Genomic DNA, 17573 nt, shown 5'->3' with positions numbered 1-17573 from the left:
ATAATTTGAAAATTAAGTCTAAATTAAAAAATTAATAAAAAATAAAACCTATCTATTTCAATCGAACTGAATTAAAATAGAGTGATTCAATTCGATTCGATTTTTCATCTATTTCAGTTTGGTTCGGTTTGATTTCTAAAATATGTAATTTGATTTTCATAATTTAATTTAATTCGATTCAATTCGATTTGAACCGAATACTCATCTCTAGCTATGATTGGGCATTGGATTAATTAGTAAATAAAATATTTAGATTAAAGACAATAAGCTTTAATTAATTAAACCAATAATATTAGAATCGTGTTTAATATTATAAGGTCTCAATTTTAAATTTAACTAAATAAACCTAAAAAATCAAAAGTCAACTATATGTAAGTGGATAAATGGATGATCCAAAGCTCATCTAGTAACAGGTCAACTACCACATAAGATATGTTTATATAGTCAATTTGACTTTGTAGGTAATCCACTATTGGGTAACTTACATTAATTATACATCAATTATTTCATATAAGATAATAAATATTGAGTGAGTCTGAATTATAATCGTTATATAATTTTTTTTTATTAATAATACTCTGATATATGTCTACATGGAATCACTGCCACGTATTTTTAAAAAATTTTCTTAATTTTTTTAAAAAATAAATGACTTTGTATTATTAATTTGCATTATTGTGTCCGCCACTCTTGTTTGGTGGATTGGGTCTCACATTGATGAAGAGAGAAACAAGAGTCTCAACGTGGGTATCTATTCAAGGTCTGACCCAACTTTTCTCAGGCCTCTTTAGCAAAGAAGCTTTTTGACTGTGCTATGATATGTCGATTACTTGGCCCAATAACCAGTACATATTTCGAAGTAAATTTTATACCAAATCATATTTTAATAAATAAATAAATGAGAAATTAAATTAATAATTTAATTATGGATAATCTATTTAGGATTAGATTGAAATCATTTTTTAAGAAAAATATTATTTTAATTGTTCTTAGAAATAATATTTTATTTACTGTTTTAAATATGTTAAATTTAAAATATTTAATAAATATTTTTCATATGGTACTTTTCTTAATAGTGTTTATTAAGAATTTAAAAATAATTAAATCAAAATGTCAACCATTTAAAATAGTTTTTTTTTTTTTTTTAATAATATTAAGAGTCCATTTGTGTGGCAGGGAAGGAAGGCATGTGATTGTGAGGGCAGAAACATATAATAAGGATGGAGCTGATGTGATGGTCATTTGTCTTGTAATCCCTTCGCCACTGGCTTTCAAGAGTACTCCTCCGACCCTAAAATTACTCTGTTTTTCAATTCATCAAAAGATATTGCTTTGCTTCAAAGGAATCATTCATGGCGGTTCGTCATACTCCTTTTAACTCAAGTGGGTTCCATTTTTGCTTTCCGACTTCTTTTACCATCAAATATTAAATTATTAAATTTATTCCAAAATCAATTTCATTTTAATTTTAAACTTTAATAAATCATTTAAAAAAATCAATTGAAATTCACGCATAAATATATTTAATTTTTATTTTTTTAAAATAATTTTTTTAAAATTAAATTGCGAATGAGCCGTATAATTTTTTGCAATAATCGGTTGGCAAGTGAGGGGAAGCAATAATTGTAAGCACTAGTGAGAATGTGAGGCACAGATGAGTGTTGAGTTACCCTTTTCGCAGGAGATGGGTATCTGTACAGTATAGTATGATAAGCTGGTGACGTCTCTCTCTTTAGTATGTGAATTTGCAGTAGCTACCCTCCTATCCAATCCACCTTCCTTCAGCTTTTCTTTCCCATCCTCGTCCTGAAATCAAATTTGTCAAGGCACGTGAAGAAGTGTGCATGCAGATATGCAATGCCTCTTAAGGCTAAGCAGTACACATGCCCATAGGAAATGTAGCACCGCCATTTTCATGGTGGTAACCTAATAATGGCTTTGATAAATCAATTGGATATTGAATATTGAGAAAATTTACGTGAATAACCTTAATTAAAGTTCTCTCTTTCCATTCAACATAAACATATTACCTTAATTGAAAAGCTTACCAGAGAGTTAAAATTGGAATGGAAAAAATCAAGTCAAGAATATCGGCAAATACTGTCCTGTTCTTTATCTTGATTCTTTCTTAAATGCCAATTTCCTGAGGAACTTAGGGGAGAAGCACATGGGTATTCTGGCGGGCTTAGCATGTTGGCCCATACATCCTGCGCACATCCTTTTCTCAACTGGTCCTGCAAATTAATTTAACCTCCATGGAGTTGTTATCATTTCAGCTTCAGGCAGGCTTCAGTTGCAAATTTGATATTGGTTGGCAAACCTTTTTCCAGCTACAGATTCAGGTGAGGTTGTGTAAGGCTATAGGATCATGGATTGGATTGGATTGGATGGGTCCTGAAATTGGGTGTCACGTCTTTCCAAATGATGTCATTCTCCAAGCTCAAGTTTTCTGGCAATCATCACTGGACTAAATACTATTTGTTTTAGAGGAAAAGTCAATTTGCTGAGTGGTAATTAATCAAATCAATAACCCAATTTCTACCTTCATGTCTATTTCATTAAGCACAGCAGAAATTAGTGTTCTTCCATAATTGAACTCTGGTCTCATATGACAAGGTGTAGCCACGACCCGATTTTGCGTCGAAATCAATCATTTTAATTCTAATTCAATTCTGATTTTAATTCTAATTCAATTTAAGCATAAAATCAAACTAAATAAAATGATTAATTCTTCTCTGATTTTAGATCGATTTTGATCAATTTTGATTCCGAATTAAACCTATCTAGTTTTGATTATTTTGGATTCAAAACCAAATCAAAGTAGGAGCTATTTATAGCAGCAAATAGACCAAAAGCTGCTTTGCCGAGTTATTATCATTATAGATAAAATTTATAACATACGTGTGAAAACAATCCAACGTACATATAGTCTGAGCTAATGAGGAAATTAAACAAGTAAAATTTATCCCTTCTATAATTTTATAACAAATTTCTTTTTTTTTTAAATTTTATCTCTAATTCAATTTTTTTTTTTAAATCAAGCTCTAAATTTGCTGAGATGACAAGCATTTTTTAAATATATTTAAGGCTTGTTTGTGGCTTGTAGTTTTGGTCTCACCTACCATATGTTAGCAATTTAATTATTATAATTGTGTGCAACTTATAAAATTAATTAAAGTGATAGTAATAGCATATATATTAGTTGAACTAACATGCTTAATTTTTGTCTAAACCAAGCCAAATCAAGCGTATATATGACATAAGATCAACTTATTATTCAATAAAAACATGCTATTGATGATGTTTAAACTGTCCATAATTAATTTGATTATATTTGAAGAAACAATCCCACAAATTATGTTATTTGACTTTGAAGTCAGGAAGCAGTGATTAATTAAGAGATGAACAAATTTAAAAAAAAATATATATATATATATTATTTTTCTCTTTGGAGTGAAGTAACATAGCACAGGATAATTTATGTATTTGTTGGTGAACTAGAAAATCCTTATTAAGTGCCTTGCAATTAATTGTCAAACTCAAAGTTATTGAACTTAATTCGATTAAAAGATTACATTGATGGTGATACTACCTATTCAAAATCGAGTCAAATAATCAGCATTTGAATTAAGAATCAAATATAACAATTAAATTATCAACACTCAATTATTGAGACAGACCAAGCATAAAGATGCTCAAACAACTCAAATCGAGCAGAACCTAGACCGAATAGAAGGATGTTCAAGTAATCCAAACCACTAATAAGGTACATTTACTCGGTTAAGTTTTCTATAGAAGCTTTTATTATTCAATTATCTACTTTTAATTTATATTTTTAATTTGAGCGTCAAAGTGATTGATCAATAAACTATCGACCTCATTATTTTATTGTGTTCACAAGTTTATTTGATACTTAAACTAGTTTTAGGGATTCACAATAATATCAGATAAATTATTAATTTAATTACTAAATTGAATCAAGTAATAGATAGTGTTTTTATTTATCTCTATTGTGAAAAAATAAAAATTTAATGTATTGATAAATTTTTAATTATTTATTATTTGATTTTTCATTCAACCGATTAATATGATAAATTTTCAAAGGTGAGGAGATAAGAGTGGGACCTATGGTATGAATTGGTTCTCACTTGCGACGCGGTAATAGAAAGAGATGCTAATCATGATGGGCATGGAATAAAGATATATAACTATAGCTTTGGTAAAATGAAGATAAAGAGCTCCATCAAAGTTAGCAAAAAGAACAAATGCAAGTCATTTCTCTGTAGAATTATAGATTTTCGATGCCATAATTAATTAGGGTCAAAAGTCCTTGATAATTGCCAAAAATGTAAATAACATCACTGCACATGCTCTCATGCTGGAGTAGACAACTGTCCCACCTAATTGCCATCTTCACGTATATAATTAAATAATATAATATACTTAATTTTAAATATTTTTATCAATATGTTTATAAATAACACTTTTATTAACAATAATTTTAATAATTAATTTATATATACATATTAGTATCATTTCATATGTTAGGTTTGACTTTCATTAACAAATTTATACTTCAACACGGATCTTAAAGCTGTTATATAATCATATATGACTAGGATTAGTGATCATGGAGTATTTAGGAGCACTCAATTTAATTGAATTATAATGAAATAAATTTAAGCAATATATAATTAGATCTGTTAAGAATTTAAATTTAAAAAATAATATTAATTATAAATTTAAATCGAGATTAAAATTTACATATTAAATATTTATTATCTGAATTTGTTTATATAAATTATTAATTAAATATAATACATATATATTTTTATAATATATATTATAAAATTATTAATTTTTTAAAATATAAATTATTATTAAAAATATTTTTATTTAAACTATTAATTAAAATATATAAAACTAAATGAATTTAAGTATTATTTAAATAATAATAATTATATTTGAGACCAACAATTAGTGATAAATTTTAATAAAATTTGAGATAAATTTGAGTAATGTGAATATTAATAAAGTTTAAATTTATATAGAATAATTTTTGTAAGTATATATCGATTGTCAATCTAATGTTGACTCTATCACTGTATATATCTAAAAATAATATTTTTATTGATAATAATTTTAGTAATAATATTAAATACACCAGATTGTGTCACTATTTACAAAAAAAAAAAAAGCATATAAATCAAATAAAATGTCTTTCAAATGAAATTTGATAAAATGAAGGAAAATTATTTTATTATACTTAAAATTATTATACCAAATGATGGGATATGCCTTCGTTAATAAATCTAATGTTAACTCTCCCAATCTCAATTTATGTAAAAGTAACATTTTTATCAAAAATAATTTTATGCTTGATTTATTTCATAAAAAATAATTTATATATAAAAAATATTTTTTATTATTTTTTTCAAAAATTATTTTTTGTAAAAATATTTTTCTATTATTTAATTACAATATTAAATTAATGTAATATATTTATATAATATATGTATAAGTATTTTTACATTTCAATAAAATTATTAAAATTTAAAAAATAAAAAATAATTTTTTTAAAAAGAAAAATTATTTTTTAAAAAATGACTTAATTTTATTTATAAAAAAATATTTTTCATTGATTTATTTTTTTGACTATTTTATAAATTAAAAAAATAAAAAATATTTTTTTAAAAACAAATAGATCCTTAATAATAAAAATATTAAATACACTAAATTGTATCACTATTTATAAAAAAAAAAAATACATGTAAATTAAATAAAATATCTTTCAAATGAAAAATGATAAAATGAAGAAAAATTAATTATATATACAGATAAAGTCGACAAATAACTGCATTTCATATCTAATGTAGACCGTTCCTCTGAGTCTCAATATATTTAAAAATAATATTTTTATCAATAATAAGTTTAATAATAATATTAGATTGTATCACTATTTATTAAAAAGGACGCATAAAAATTCAATAAAATATATTTCAAATGAAAAATAATAAAATGAAGGAAAATTAATTTGTAAATTCAGATAATTACCATTTCAAATGATGGGCTAGGCCTCCATTAACAAATCTACATCTAAGCACGAATCTTAAAGCTGAAACTTAAGTTAACTACTCTCTATCCCTGTGTCTGCGTGTGGTGACGTAAAACATAAAATAAGTGCTGGGTGACTTCTTGCTGTGCTCCCTCGCTTTGCATCTACTGCAATCCCTCTGCACTACCAGATCTTATTATTCTCTCCATGCTTGGAGATGCGTTTGGCGGCTACTCAACCCTGCGCTTACTGAACTGACCAATCATGAGTAGGAATAGTTTCAGAGAATCTCTAGTCGGAGCCAGGAATGTTCCGGCAGGATCGCTTTCTCAGCACCACCGTCGAGGTCATAGTTTTACCGCTTTTTCCAGAGACACCGACGAGAACTTGGATCTCTTCTCTAAGAACCGTCGTAGTCTATCTGTTGCCTCTTCTGACGAATCTTCCGATGGTATTCCGCCATTCGATTAATCACTTTTTCAATTTTTGTTTTTCTTTGCTTTTCTTAGGTCGTATTTTCTTTACTGCTTCCGTTCCACGGAGTTTTTTTTGGCGGCAGAGAAGGGATAATACTGTCACTTTTTAGGCGATAGCCGAGATTTCGGCATATCTATTTTATTTCCAGTTCATTTATGTTTGATTTGTCGGCTTTAAGTGGACAGTTTTCACTTATCGCTCTAAAAGAGGGAGATTTTGAAAATGAAAATGATGTTCCTTGAGCAACATTTTATTAGTAGAAACCTATTCGTGAAGGCTAACGACGCCGTTTGGTATGGAAAAAAAGTGGCTCAACGGCGTCGTTTTTCCTTCTCCGCGGTACCGCCAGTGAGCATCGTCGCCTTTCTTTTTCTCTTGCGTTCAGCAATGGAGTCTTTTTATCAATGGAATTCACCTGACGGCGGTTGCATTTATGATTTTCGCTATATTTTAATTTTGATTTCCGATTTTATTTTAGTCTCCAATTGTCGGTAAAAAATCGCTTGGGATTTCTGAATCTGTGCAGAGTGTATGTCTTACAAGCTCTTCTATTTTTAATTTATTCTTCTTTTTTTTTTTTAGAAAAAAATTGGTACTGTTATGATGTGGGTCTTCATTGCAGTCTCAGTGAAACTAGGGAGACTTCCTGTTGGACCAGCCAAACTAGCAAAGAGTGGGATCGATGATCTATTGTCATCCACAGATGGAGGGAAGCATGATTATGACTGGTAAAATCTTGGAATCTCACATAATTAATCACATGTTAAAGTTCAGATCTATATTAATCTCTTCCTCCCCATGAATTGCCATCGTGTTAGATATAAATTCGTTTTGTCATCTGATCTTATTCATATTCGAAGTATGCCAGCATAGATTGAAATCCTTTGCCAATATTTTACACGTTTTAGATTGTGGTTATCTGTTACATGCATTAATTGACCACAGGATACTAAAATTTGTTCCAGGATCGCTGGAAGTTTGAACAATGCCTTTTGCCACGTTATTTAAAGATCTTAATAGAATGAAAATAATTTGGAAAATTACCAAAAAAAAAAAGAAAAAAGAAAAAAGGAGAAATGAAACTTTTGTTGAGAATGTTTGTTGGAGTTGCTTAGGAATCATCTCTAGTATTTGCATTATCAGGAATATAAAATGGATAATTGTCTGCTATTGCTGCTGCATACGGTTGTAATAGACAATTTGTGATGCATATTTAAAATAATAGCATATTTGTAGGAAGATATGAAGGACGACCTTTCTTTAATGATAGATTCACATGTCTACCTGAACACTATCCAGATTATTTTGATGTTTTGAATGATTATACAATACTATAGCTCTAACTAAAGAATTCCCATTACTTGTGATGCTTCTTTACCTTGAGTACCAGTTCCTAAAGTTCTCTTGGCCTGAAGTTGTAGAAGTTAAATATTCATTTCATATTAGATGCACATATCTAGAGCACATTGTTACTGTTGTGTTGAAATAGTTACTAAGGAAAATGTGAAACTAGAATTCATATATCATTGCCGATATGGTTTCTCAGTAATGTGAAATTAACATTCATATGTCATTGCCTTTACCATTTATCATGTCCTTAGGCTTCTCACTCCTCCTGGAACTCCTCTCTTTCCATCATCTGAGGGCAGCGAGTCACAACCAACTTCAGTGGCTCCAAGAAGCAGTTCCTTGCCTAGATCAGTTTCTACTACTAAAGCTTCAAGGGTATGCAAGACCCTTTTTCTTTATTTATTATTGCAATTTTGAACTATTTTATACTGGATCTCAATTAACTCCCCTGGATAAATAAGAAAATTTCTGTAGAAGTTCCTATTTGGAAAGGACTTTGGCATGACATGTATTCAACTTTTGAACTTCCAACTGAATGATTAATTTTTATTTTGTCTGTGTTTTAGCTTTCTGTCTCACAATCAGAGAGCTACCATTCCACTAGACCTACTAGAAGCAGTTCATTGACTCGCTCCTCTATCTCATCTTCACAATCTAGTACCCATTTGTCAAATAGATCGTCTTCAATCCTAAATACAAGCTCAGCTTCAGTTTCATCTTACACAAGACCATCCTCCCCAATTGCCCGCTCTCCATCTACAGCAAGACCTTCCACGCCATCTGCTCGCCCAACGACATCACGTCCCTCAACTCCATCAAGAGTTCGTCCAGCCCCTGCCAGCTCTTTAATTGACAAGACTCGGCAATCCCAAAACTCAAGGTCCTCTACTCCAAGTTCTAGGGCACAAATTCCTGCAAACTTGAATTCAACCGCTACACGATCAAATTCTCGTTCATCTACTCCCACACGTCGGAATCCATTACCTTCTGTGTCACCTGCCTCAGGTCCTTCAACTTCAGTTGGGCGTGTTCTTTCAAATGGGCGCACATCTGCAACATCATCACGACCAAGTTCCCCAGGCCCCCGAATCCGGCCTCCACAACAGCCAGTTGTTCCTCCTGATTTTCCCCTTGACACACCTCCAAACCTCAGAACAACTTTGCCAGACAGACCACTTTCTGCTGGTAGGTCCCGGCCAGGTGTAGCAGTCACTATGAAGGGGAACCCAGAAACTACTGGCTCAATGAATGTGCCAAGAAGACATTCATCTCCAATTGTCTCAAGGGGAAGACTAACAGAGGCCCCTGGAAAGGGTCGTGTGCATTCAAATGGGCATGTTACTGATATGTCTGAACCTCGAAAAGTGTTACATGTGTCAGATTTAGCAATGCGGAAATCTGTCAAGTCATCAACAACTGCTGCAGAGAGTACTGGCTTTGGGAGGACAATATCTAAGAAGTCTTTGGATATGGCGATCAGGCATATGGTATGGACATTCTCATTTCCATGTTATAATTCATTAACTTTAGTTTGTATCATACAAATCTAAATTTGGAGTGTTAAACAGTTTTAAGCCTTAAAGTACATTTTTCTTCATAGTTTTTGAGTGTTAATGAGTAGGCTAGAATTGTCAGTTGCTGTGCATCATATGGTTCTAAAATCATCAGCATTGTTATAATCATGCCTAAAAAGACTGAAATGCTTGTATATTTTCTTTCATTTATTTTAGCAATATGATTTTTAAATCTTTTTTTGTTCCCTGGCAGTTCATTCAAGTATTTTAGCTGGAAACTTTTAGGATGTGACTTGGGTTGAATTAATTTAATTTTCATGAGTGATAGCTTGAACATGTGATAGCATTGTGTATTAGGTGCACAGGTGGAAGGAGAAGTTGAGATGTTGCATTGATTTCTTGCTGTTTTCTAGTGCAATGAAAAAGGTTATATTTAATAGATGATAATGGATCCTAATGCAAAGGAATAATTTCTTTATTATGTCAGGTTGCAATTACATGCAACATTTTTCCTTTTTTTTTTCTCCCAAACCCCGTCATCTTTTTTATGTTCATTTTTTTCCCACTTTCAAAGTATAGGTTGTCTCATGAGATTCTTCTAATGAGATATCAACTAAATGATGCAGGACATAAAAAATGGCACAGGCAGCACTCGTGCACTTTCAGGTACCACTCTTTTCCCCCAGAGCATTCGATCTGCTTCCAGAACCCAATCTGTACGTTCTATGAGTGCTCCAGAATCCATTAACAATGGAGATATTTTGGAGAATGGAAACAATATGAGCAGGCCGGCAGAAAATGGAATTGAAGCCATTGATGGAAGATATTACGCAAAGTTGAGTGAAGTTGACAACTACGAAAGCTCCCGATATGATACAATATTACTTGAGGATTTGAAGAACACCAACTGGCTGCACAGTATTGATGATAAATCTGATCAAGGAGCAATCTTCGATAATGGATTTGAGTCTCTCCCTGAACCGTTCGGCCTATTATAACATCTGAGGAGTGTTTCTTTTTCTTTAAGATATTTATTTTTATAAAATTATATTTTATTCTCTTGAATTATTTGCTTACTTGGAAAAAAAAAAAAAGAAGAAATATTGTCAACTTTTATCACCATGGACTGAAAGTGAAGGGGCGGTCATTGTGTACTTGGACGAGATAAATGGTTTCACTGTTGGCTTTTTCTGTATGCTCCAAATGTGAATATTTGGAAGGTTATAGGATGTTAATTGCGATAATTGACGCGTCAGCGGTTGCCACTTACCAATTGTCCAGGTTGCTGGAGCCCTTTATGTTACATAAAATGTACTGAATGAGTTTAAAAATGGACTAACACAGTCCCTCTTTATTCTTAACTACCACTAGTCCAATATCTAGAAGGCCGGCCCAGAAAATCAATTCATTTTCAATCTTCATGTTGTTTTCGGTCGCCTGTGCCCAACTCAAATTGGCACTAACTTCTGGAGATCCATTGGGCGGCTGTAAAAATGGGTCTCTGCATTCCCTGTTGAGTTTGCTTTCTTAGGATTTTATTTTTTATATCAGGCTGTATTTCTCTAGTAAAACTTTTAATTATTGTACGAGTGATTTAACCAAGAACGGGGACGAAACCTTACCCTAGAAAAGGAAAAGAAATTGAGGAAATAGCTACGGTAAATGGTGGAGTAGGTGAGCGGTGAATTGATATGGTGGGTTAAGTTGAGTGAGAGCAGTGAATTGAAAAAAAAATATGGTAATTTAAAATATATTTAGAATTTACTTGCAAACCAACTATATAATATAACAAAGGTTTTATTATTTACTAAATTAATAATCAGAAAATTTTAAAGAGAATTTATTAGAAATTGAATTTTAAAGAGAATCGAGTTATAAAGATTAAAGTTAACAAACACTGAATGAAATTTGCCTTAAAAGCAAGCTATTAAAATATCAAAAGAATCTTTTTTATTTTAAAATATTTTTAGTCAATTAAGGTTAGTTGAGATGGTTTTGACTTGCATATTAAAACCAGGATTATCGAAATTAAAGTGGACTTTTAAGGCTGTTCAACCACTCTGCATAGCATCAGCATCTCCCACTCATTTAACCAAAAAGTTAAAACCAAGACTCTCAACTATTTTTTAAGTCAATGGAGGTAATAATTAATGGATTATATTACAAGAGATATTTTTTTTTTCTTCATCATAAAAATAAATTATTTAAAATAAATAAATAAAAATATTCGAATTCAAAATTTTTTCACTTTTTATATCTCAAAGATGAAAAAAAGAACTAATTAGATTACTTTGATTGACAATATTCTGAACTATGCATTAAATAATGGAAGAATTTAAATATTTTAATATGCTGAATGGAATAATTATAATAATTTAAATGTTTAATACAAGAATAATTTTATCAATTTAATTTATAAAACAATAAAAGTGACTGTGTATAAACAAATGAAATGCAAATATAATCACTCTCTCTTTATACCATAATAAAAGTATAAATCATTTAAATTGAATTATTATATCAATAAAAATACTTATTGTCCAAAGAATTCAAATTTCTAGAAATTATAAAAATTAAACATTAATTATTGGGTAGACTCATACTAAAACCTTCATAACAACTTCAAAGATGTACCTAAAAGCTAAAAGTGCTTCAATTATTAAGATTCTCTCCCCCATAAAGTTTCCATGCATGAGAGACTCCATATTTTTCATCAATATATATCTTGTTATATTGGGTTGAAAAATGAAAACTATTTCAGCTTCAGTGAATTCATATAATTTCAAGTGGGGACACTACCCTAGCATTGGAGTGTTAAGGCATCATTTTTCAGGTGGGCGCCACATTCCACTTTGTCCACTTGTATATTCTACTGTTTCTTCTTCCTTTTCATGGCATCCAATGCTGCTTCAAATCAAACCAACCCAACCCATTAAAGTAACATTTATCAAAAAAATTTTAAGGAACAATTTCATAATTCATATGATGAATTTAATTTTCTTGATTTATAAAATGTAATTTATTTATATCATATGCTCTTTCTGGCTAAACATTTATGGTTGGTTAGAAAGTATGAAATATGAAGGATAAAGTTTAAGCTACAAACCAAAACCTGAGCTGACCCACCTCTGGATTGAAAGAACATCCTCATGTTGTTTACTAGAAGTGGAGCCATCATTATCATCCCATTTAGTTTCTCATAATCTTTCCATTTTTGACATAATTAAAGAAAACTAATACATGCATTGTAGATTGTAAATTTAATGGGCGAAAGCTTATTATTTATTTACCAGATTTAGGTTTCATAGAAAAAATTTTATGGTTAAGAATAATCACATCAATAAAAATAAAATTATTAAAAAGGCCTTCTAAGGAATATGGGGTTTACAGAAACATATGTGATGACATGTCGGACACACAACAGACAGATAAATAATCCGAGAAAAACAACCACATAATCCCATATTTTCTCAACTAATCTGTCTCTAATTATTTATTTATCCATTTTAATTTTCTGTTTATCCCCTCTCTCTCTCTCTCTCTCTCTCTTCTTACTCTCATCAGCTAAGCTAATTGAAGACAATATAAAGAGTCTCAGCTCAGCAGAGAACAAGAAGAAAAAATTATAATAATAATAATGCGAATAATAGTATATAGAAGAGCCCATCGAGATCTGCGTGCAACGCTGCGTTTGCTTGACGGAGAAGCTTGAAGGAAAATTCTCAGTTCAATCGAACGTTAGAATTAGAAAAACGTACAGAGTCTTCGAATCTTCAACAGCTTCAACTACAACAACTACTTTAGTCTTTTAAGTTCTTTCTTTTGGGTTCTTTAGTCTGCGTGTTCTTGAAGAAATGCCATCCTCTCTCTGCCCTTAAATTTACGGCCTTCTTCTCTCTGTCTCTCAGCTTCCACTTCAGATCATTTTGCCTCTGATGGGTGTTACCGTTCTGCTCTCGCATTCGTGAGCAATTTCAAGGTTCAACTCTCTCTCTCTCTCTCTCTTCCTGTGTTTTTATATTATTATGAGTCGATTCTCGATTGGGAGACAAATGGGAGTCATTTCAAGAATTATTTTGATTTCTATTTTTTAGTTTTTGGCTTCAATGCTTCCTGTTAATTTTGTTTGGTTACCGAGAAAATGGAGGAAAATTAAAGGCTGTATCATTTTGCATTTTTGTTAAAAGCCCTGCTCAATTAAGACTAATATTAATACAGGAAAATAGTTTGTGTTTATATTTTTCAATTTCATTGGAGTTGACCATGATTTCGTAATTTATTATATGAATTTGAACATAGAATAAAATTAATGCTATTATTTTAAGTTATATATATTGTGTGACATGGTCTGACTGAAGCAAAAATGTAGCCTTGGTTGGGTCAACTTTACTTGAGAAGACATGATATAAAAAATTTGGAAAGCAAGAGAAGTCCATAGGAAAATTCTACAGTTTCTACTTCACTAATGTAAAATGTCACTTGCAATATTGATTTGATGTAATATTATTAAATTAAAAATGGTTAACTATGCAACAGTTGTTCATTTAATACTGTGATCGTGGGATGACCTGAGCATTCCATTATTCTTTTCTTTTTCCCGTTATATTTTTCTTGCCAATAACCATTCTGCTGGGTTTGCGGGGATTGTTTTGTTTTCTTTGTCTTCCATGGGGTAGGGGTGCAGGTGTATTTCTTTTTTATTTTTTTTTTCGAGGCAATTTTTTTCATTAGTAGGGTATTGACTCTAGTTTGTGGTTTTCAATTGGGGGCGGTGGGGTTTTTCTTTTTTTTAGCCCTTTACATCTTGCGGACACTTTGTGGAACTAACCGATAAGGATGTTCCAGCTGGAGCAAAACTCTATACCTACAAGGGTTTTCTGGAAATTGAAAGGAGAATCTAGCAAAAGAGACTCACAGGATAGAAAGTTCCGACAAAGCGTTGTGGTTTCTTTCTGGAGTTCTCTATATCCTGCATGCCTAGCATTAGCATCTCCAAAGCATACCCGGTTTAGTTTTTCTGCACAGACTAGAAGCACTGTTTCACGCAGGACCAAAGCCTTCATAATCTCAGGATTAGCCATACCTTCCCTTGGAACCAGTAGATAGTTCATTAATAGTTTTGATGATTGTTTTGTGTCATCTAAACATGCTATGTCAAGCTCTTTTTGATGTTCTTGTATCTGGAACATAAGCCATACACAATTGGCTTTAAACTGAGTTATTATTAGAATTAGTACAGAAAAACAATGATCTTTTTAACTTGAAAATCATTTAGCATTTTGTTGATATCTTTAGTTTCTCACTAAACATAATGTGGATATTTTTCTTTATTTAAAAGGCATTGAGCTACACTCGGAAGGGAAGCTTTCTTCCATTCCAAAAACGCAAGATGCCTAGAGTGTATTGAGCTACACTAGGAATTGAAGCCCTCTTCCTGTCTTCCAACCCAAATCCTCACCCCAATCCCAACAGTCCTCTAAGATGAAATCCAAAGTTCTAATTGTTGGACTGCCCCTTGAGGGATCATAATCATGCTTTCTTAAACAATATTTTATTTATCTATTTAAATGTTATATGTGTATTTGGTGAACGCTTTTAGTTACTATGGGCCACATGTGGGAGGGCTAATGATTCAGAACCTGTTTTTCATGTGCCAGGGAAAGAAGAGGTATTGCTGAGATTTTACACTGCAATCACCAGCAAGACGTTTCACCAACATACTCTATGAAGATACTCTCATTTCTTCTGGCATTAACATTTCTATTACCCCTGTTTTTCCTTTCCCAAACTAATGCTGACCTATATTCCGACAAACAAGCCCTTCTTAACTTTGCTGCTGCGGTTCCTCATAGCAGGAAACTGAATTGGAAATCTACTACCCCAGTATGCACTTCTTGGATTGGCATCACCTGCAATGCAAATGGCTCTCATGTACTTGCTGTCCGTCTCCCTGGTGTAGGACTCTATGGTCCCATTCCAGCCAACACGCTTGGAAAGTTGGATCGCCTTACGACCCTAAGTCTTCGCTCCAACTTCTTTAGTGGAGAACTTCCATCAGATTTGCTATCCCTTCCTTCCCTTCAATCTGTATACCTCCAACATAACAACTTTTCGGGTACTATTCCTTCGTCTCTCTCTCCCCAGCTTAACTCACTTGACCTTTCCTTCAATTCATTCACAGGCAATATTCCTCTCACTATACAAAACTTAAAAACCCTTACTAGTTTGTACCTCCAAAACAACTCCCTTACGGGACCAATACCTGAAATCAATATCTCAGGCCTCAAACAGTTAAACTTGAGCTACAACCACTTGAATGGTTCAGTTCCCTCTGTCCTGCAAAAGTTTCCTACCTCGTCCTTCGAGGGGAATAATATGCTATGTGGACCACCACTAAACCAGTGTTTGGCATTTGTACCCTCCCCTTCTCCTTCTCCTTCTCCTTCCCCGTCTCCTTCCCCCACCTTCTTACTGTCCCCTCCAACCAACTCAAAAAAACCAACGAATGGTTCCAAGAAGAAACTAAATACCGGGTCTATTGTTGCCATTGCAATTGGAGGATCTATGGTGCCACTGTTTTTATTTCTGATGATAGTGATATGGTGTTTGAAGAAAAAAGATGAAGATAACGTTGCTCAAAAAGGAAAAATTGTGAGGAGTGAGAAACCTAAGGAAGATTTTGGGAGTGGAGTGCAAGATGCCGAGAAGAACAAGTTAGTATTTTTTGAAGGCAGTTCTTACAATTTTGATCTCGAGGATTTATTAAGAGCTTCAGCTGAAGTATTAGGGAAAGGAAGTTATGGGACAACCTATAAGGCCATCTTGGAGGAGGGAACAACAGTAGTTGTGAAGAGGTTAAAAGAAGTGGTGGCAGGGAAAAGGGAGTTTGAGCAGCAAATGGAAGCTGTGGGAAGAGTTGGTCAGCACCCAAATGTCATTCCTCTTCGTGCTTATTACTACTCCAAGGATGAGAAACTTCTGGTTTATGACTATGTAACAGCTGGAAGCCTTTTCTCCTTATTGCATGGTATGTTATCCAATCATCTTATTCTTTTTCTTTCTATTCCATGAATTGTTCTTTTCTTACTAGCTTAGATAGTAACTAAACAGAAATATCCTCTGTAAGTGGTATGTAGAATGAGATATATAGTGTAGTTTATGTAATTTCAAATGTGAAAGAATACAATTGTAAAATGACTACAGGAAGCAATAATTTTGGACGAACTCCTCTAGACTGGGATTCCAGAGTAAAGATTTCCCTTGGAACTGCAAGAGGCATTGCCCACATCCATTCTGCTGGTGGGGGCAAATTCATTCATGGCAACATTAGGTCCTCCAATGTACTCCTCACTCAGGATCTCCAATTACATGGCTGCATTTCAGATTTTGGCTTAACTCCTATAATGAGTTACCCTTCGGTCCCATGTAGATGTGCAGGCTACCGAGCTCCTGAGGTGATTGAAACTCGAAAATCTACTCAAAAATCCGATGTCTACAGTTTTGGGGTTCTCCTCCTTGAGATGCTAACGGGCAAAGCTCCAGTCAAATCAGCAGGGCAAGATGATTTAGTTGATCTTCCAAGGTGGGTTCAGTCTGTTGTTCGAGAGGAATGGACGGCTGAGGTGTTTGATGTGGAGCTTATGAGATACCATAATATTGAGGAAGAGATGGTGCAGATGCTACAAATAGCTATGGCCTGCGTAGCAAGAGTGCCAGACATGAGACCAACCATGGATGAAGTGATTAGGATGATTGAAGAAATAAGGCCAACTGATTCTGTGAGCCAACCATCAGAAGAGAAGAAGGGATCAGATACACATATTCCATCATCAATTTATCCATGATTTCGATATATATAATTTCTGCTTGGAGTTCTGTTTGATGCCAGTTCAAGGACACATAAACTGCTTCTGGTGAGGCCATTAGCTAGCAACTGTCCACACAGAAACTCCACATGTAAGTATCTCAGGGCTAAATGTTTGTCCAGTCCAACGATGTTATTTTAGCTTGCAAGTGTCTTCTGACTAGAATTTATTTTTTTTCTTCCCAGCAATTATTGAAACTAAGTTCAACAAAATGTTATCATCAGTTAAATATGTTTTTAAGATCATTCATTCCATACGCATCTGCTGAATGGTTTGATTAGCAAGAATTTTTTTTTTTTTTTTCCATAGTAT

The 17573-nt window shown here is 32.6% G+C and overlaps 2 protein-coding genes across 3 annotated transcripts; both read left to right on the top strand.

Annotated features, from left to right (window-relative positions):
- The first annotated feature begins 6069 nt into the window (after window positions 1-6069).
- LOC110667727 (uncharacterized) lies at window positions 6070-10591 on the top strand. Of its 2 annotated transcripts, none has more exons than XM_021828663.2 (5): window positions 6070-6506; window positions 7115-7260; window positions 8134-8257; window positions 8449-9369; window positions 10023-10591. In XM_021828663.2, exons 1-5 carry the CDS (start codon window positions 6363-6365, stop codon window positions 10392-10394), a joined length of 1707 nt encoding a protein of 568 aa, XP_021684355.2. In that variant the 5' UTR covers window positions 6070-6362; the 3' UTR covers window positions 10395-10591. The 2 variants fall into 2 exon arrangements, with proteins under 2 accessions (XP_021684355.2, XP_021684354.2); XM_021828662.2 differs by having other exon boundaries at window positions 6073-6506; window positions 7155-7260.
- A 2418-nt stretch (window positions 10592-13009) lies between these two features.
- Window positions 13010-17506, top strand: LOC110667728 (probable inactive receptor kinase At5g58300). Its single transcript, XM_058146476.1, has 4 exons — window positions 13010-13150; window positions 13305-13375; window positions 15054-16423; window positions 16600-17506. Exons 3-4 carry the CDS (start codon window positions 15121-15123, stop codon window positions 17238-17240), a joined length of 1944 nt encoding a protein of 647 aa, XP_058002459.1. The 5' UTR covers window positions 13010-13150; window positions 13305-13375; window positions 15054-15120; the 3' UTR covers window positions 17241-17506.
- The last annotated feature ends 67 nt before the right edge of the window (window positions 17507-17573 follow it).

Source organism: Hevea brasiliensis, chromosome 5 (genome assembly GCF_030052815.1).
Source record: "Hevea brasiliensis isolate MT/VB/25A 57/8 chromosome 5, ASM3005281v1, whole genome shotgun sequence".
NCBI classification, from domain to species: domain Eukaryota; kingdom Viridiplantae; phylum Streptophyta; class Magnoliopsida; order Malpighiales; family Euphorbiaceae; genus Hevea; species Hevea brasiliensis.
Note: the sequence above shows the minus strand (reverse complement) of the source record. Positions and strands in the feature narration are given on the sequence as shown.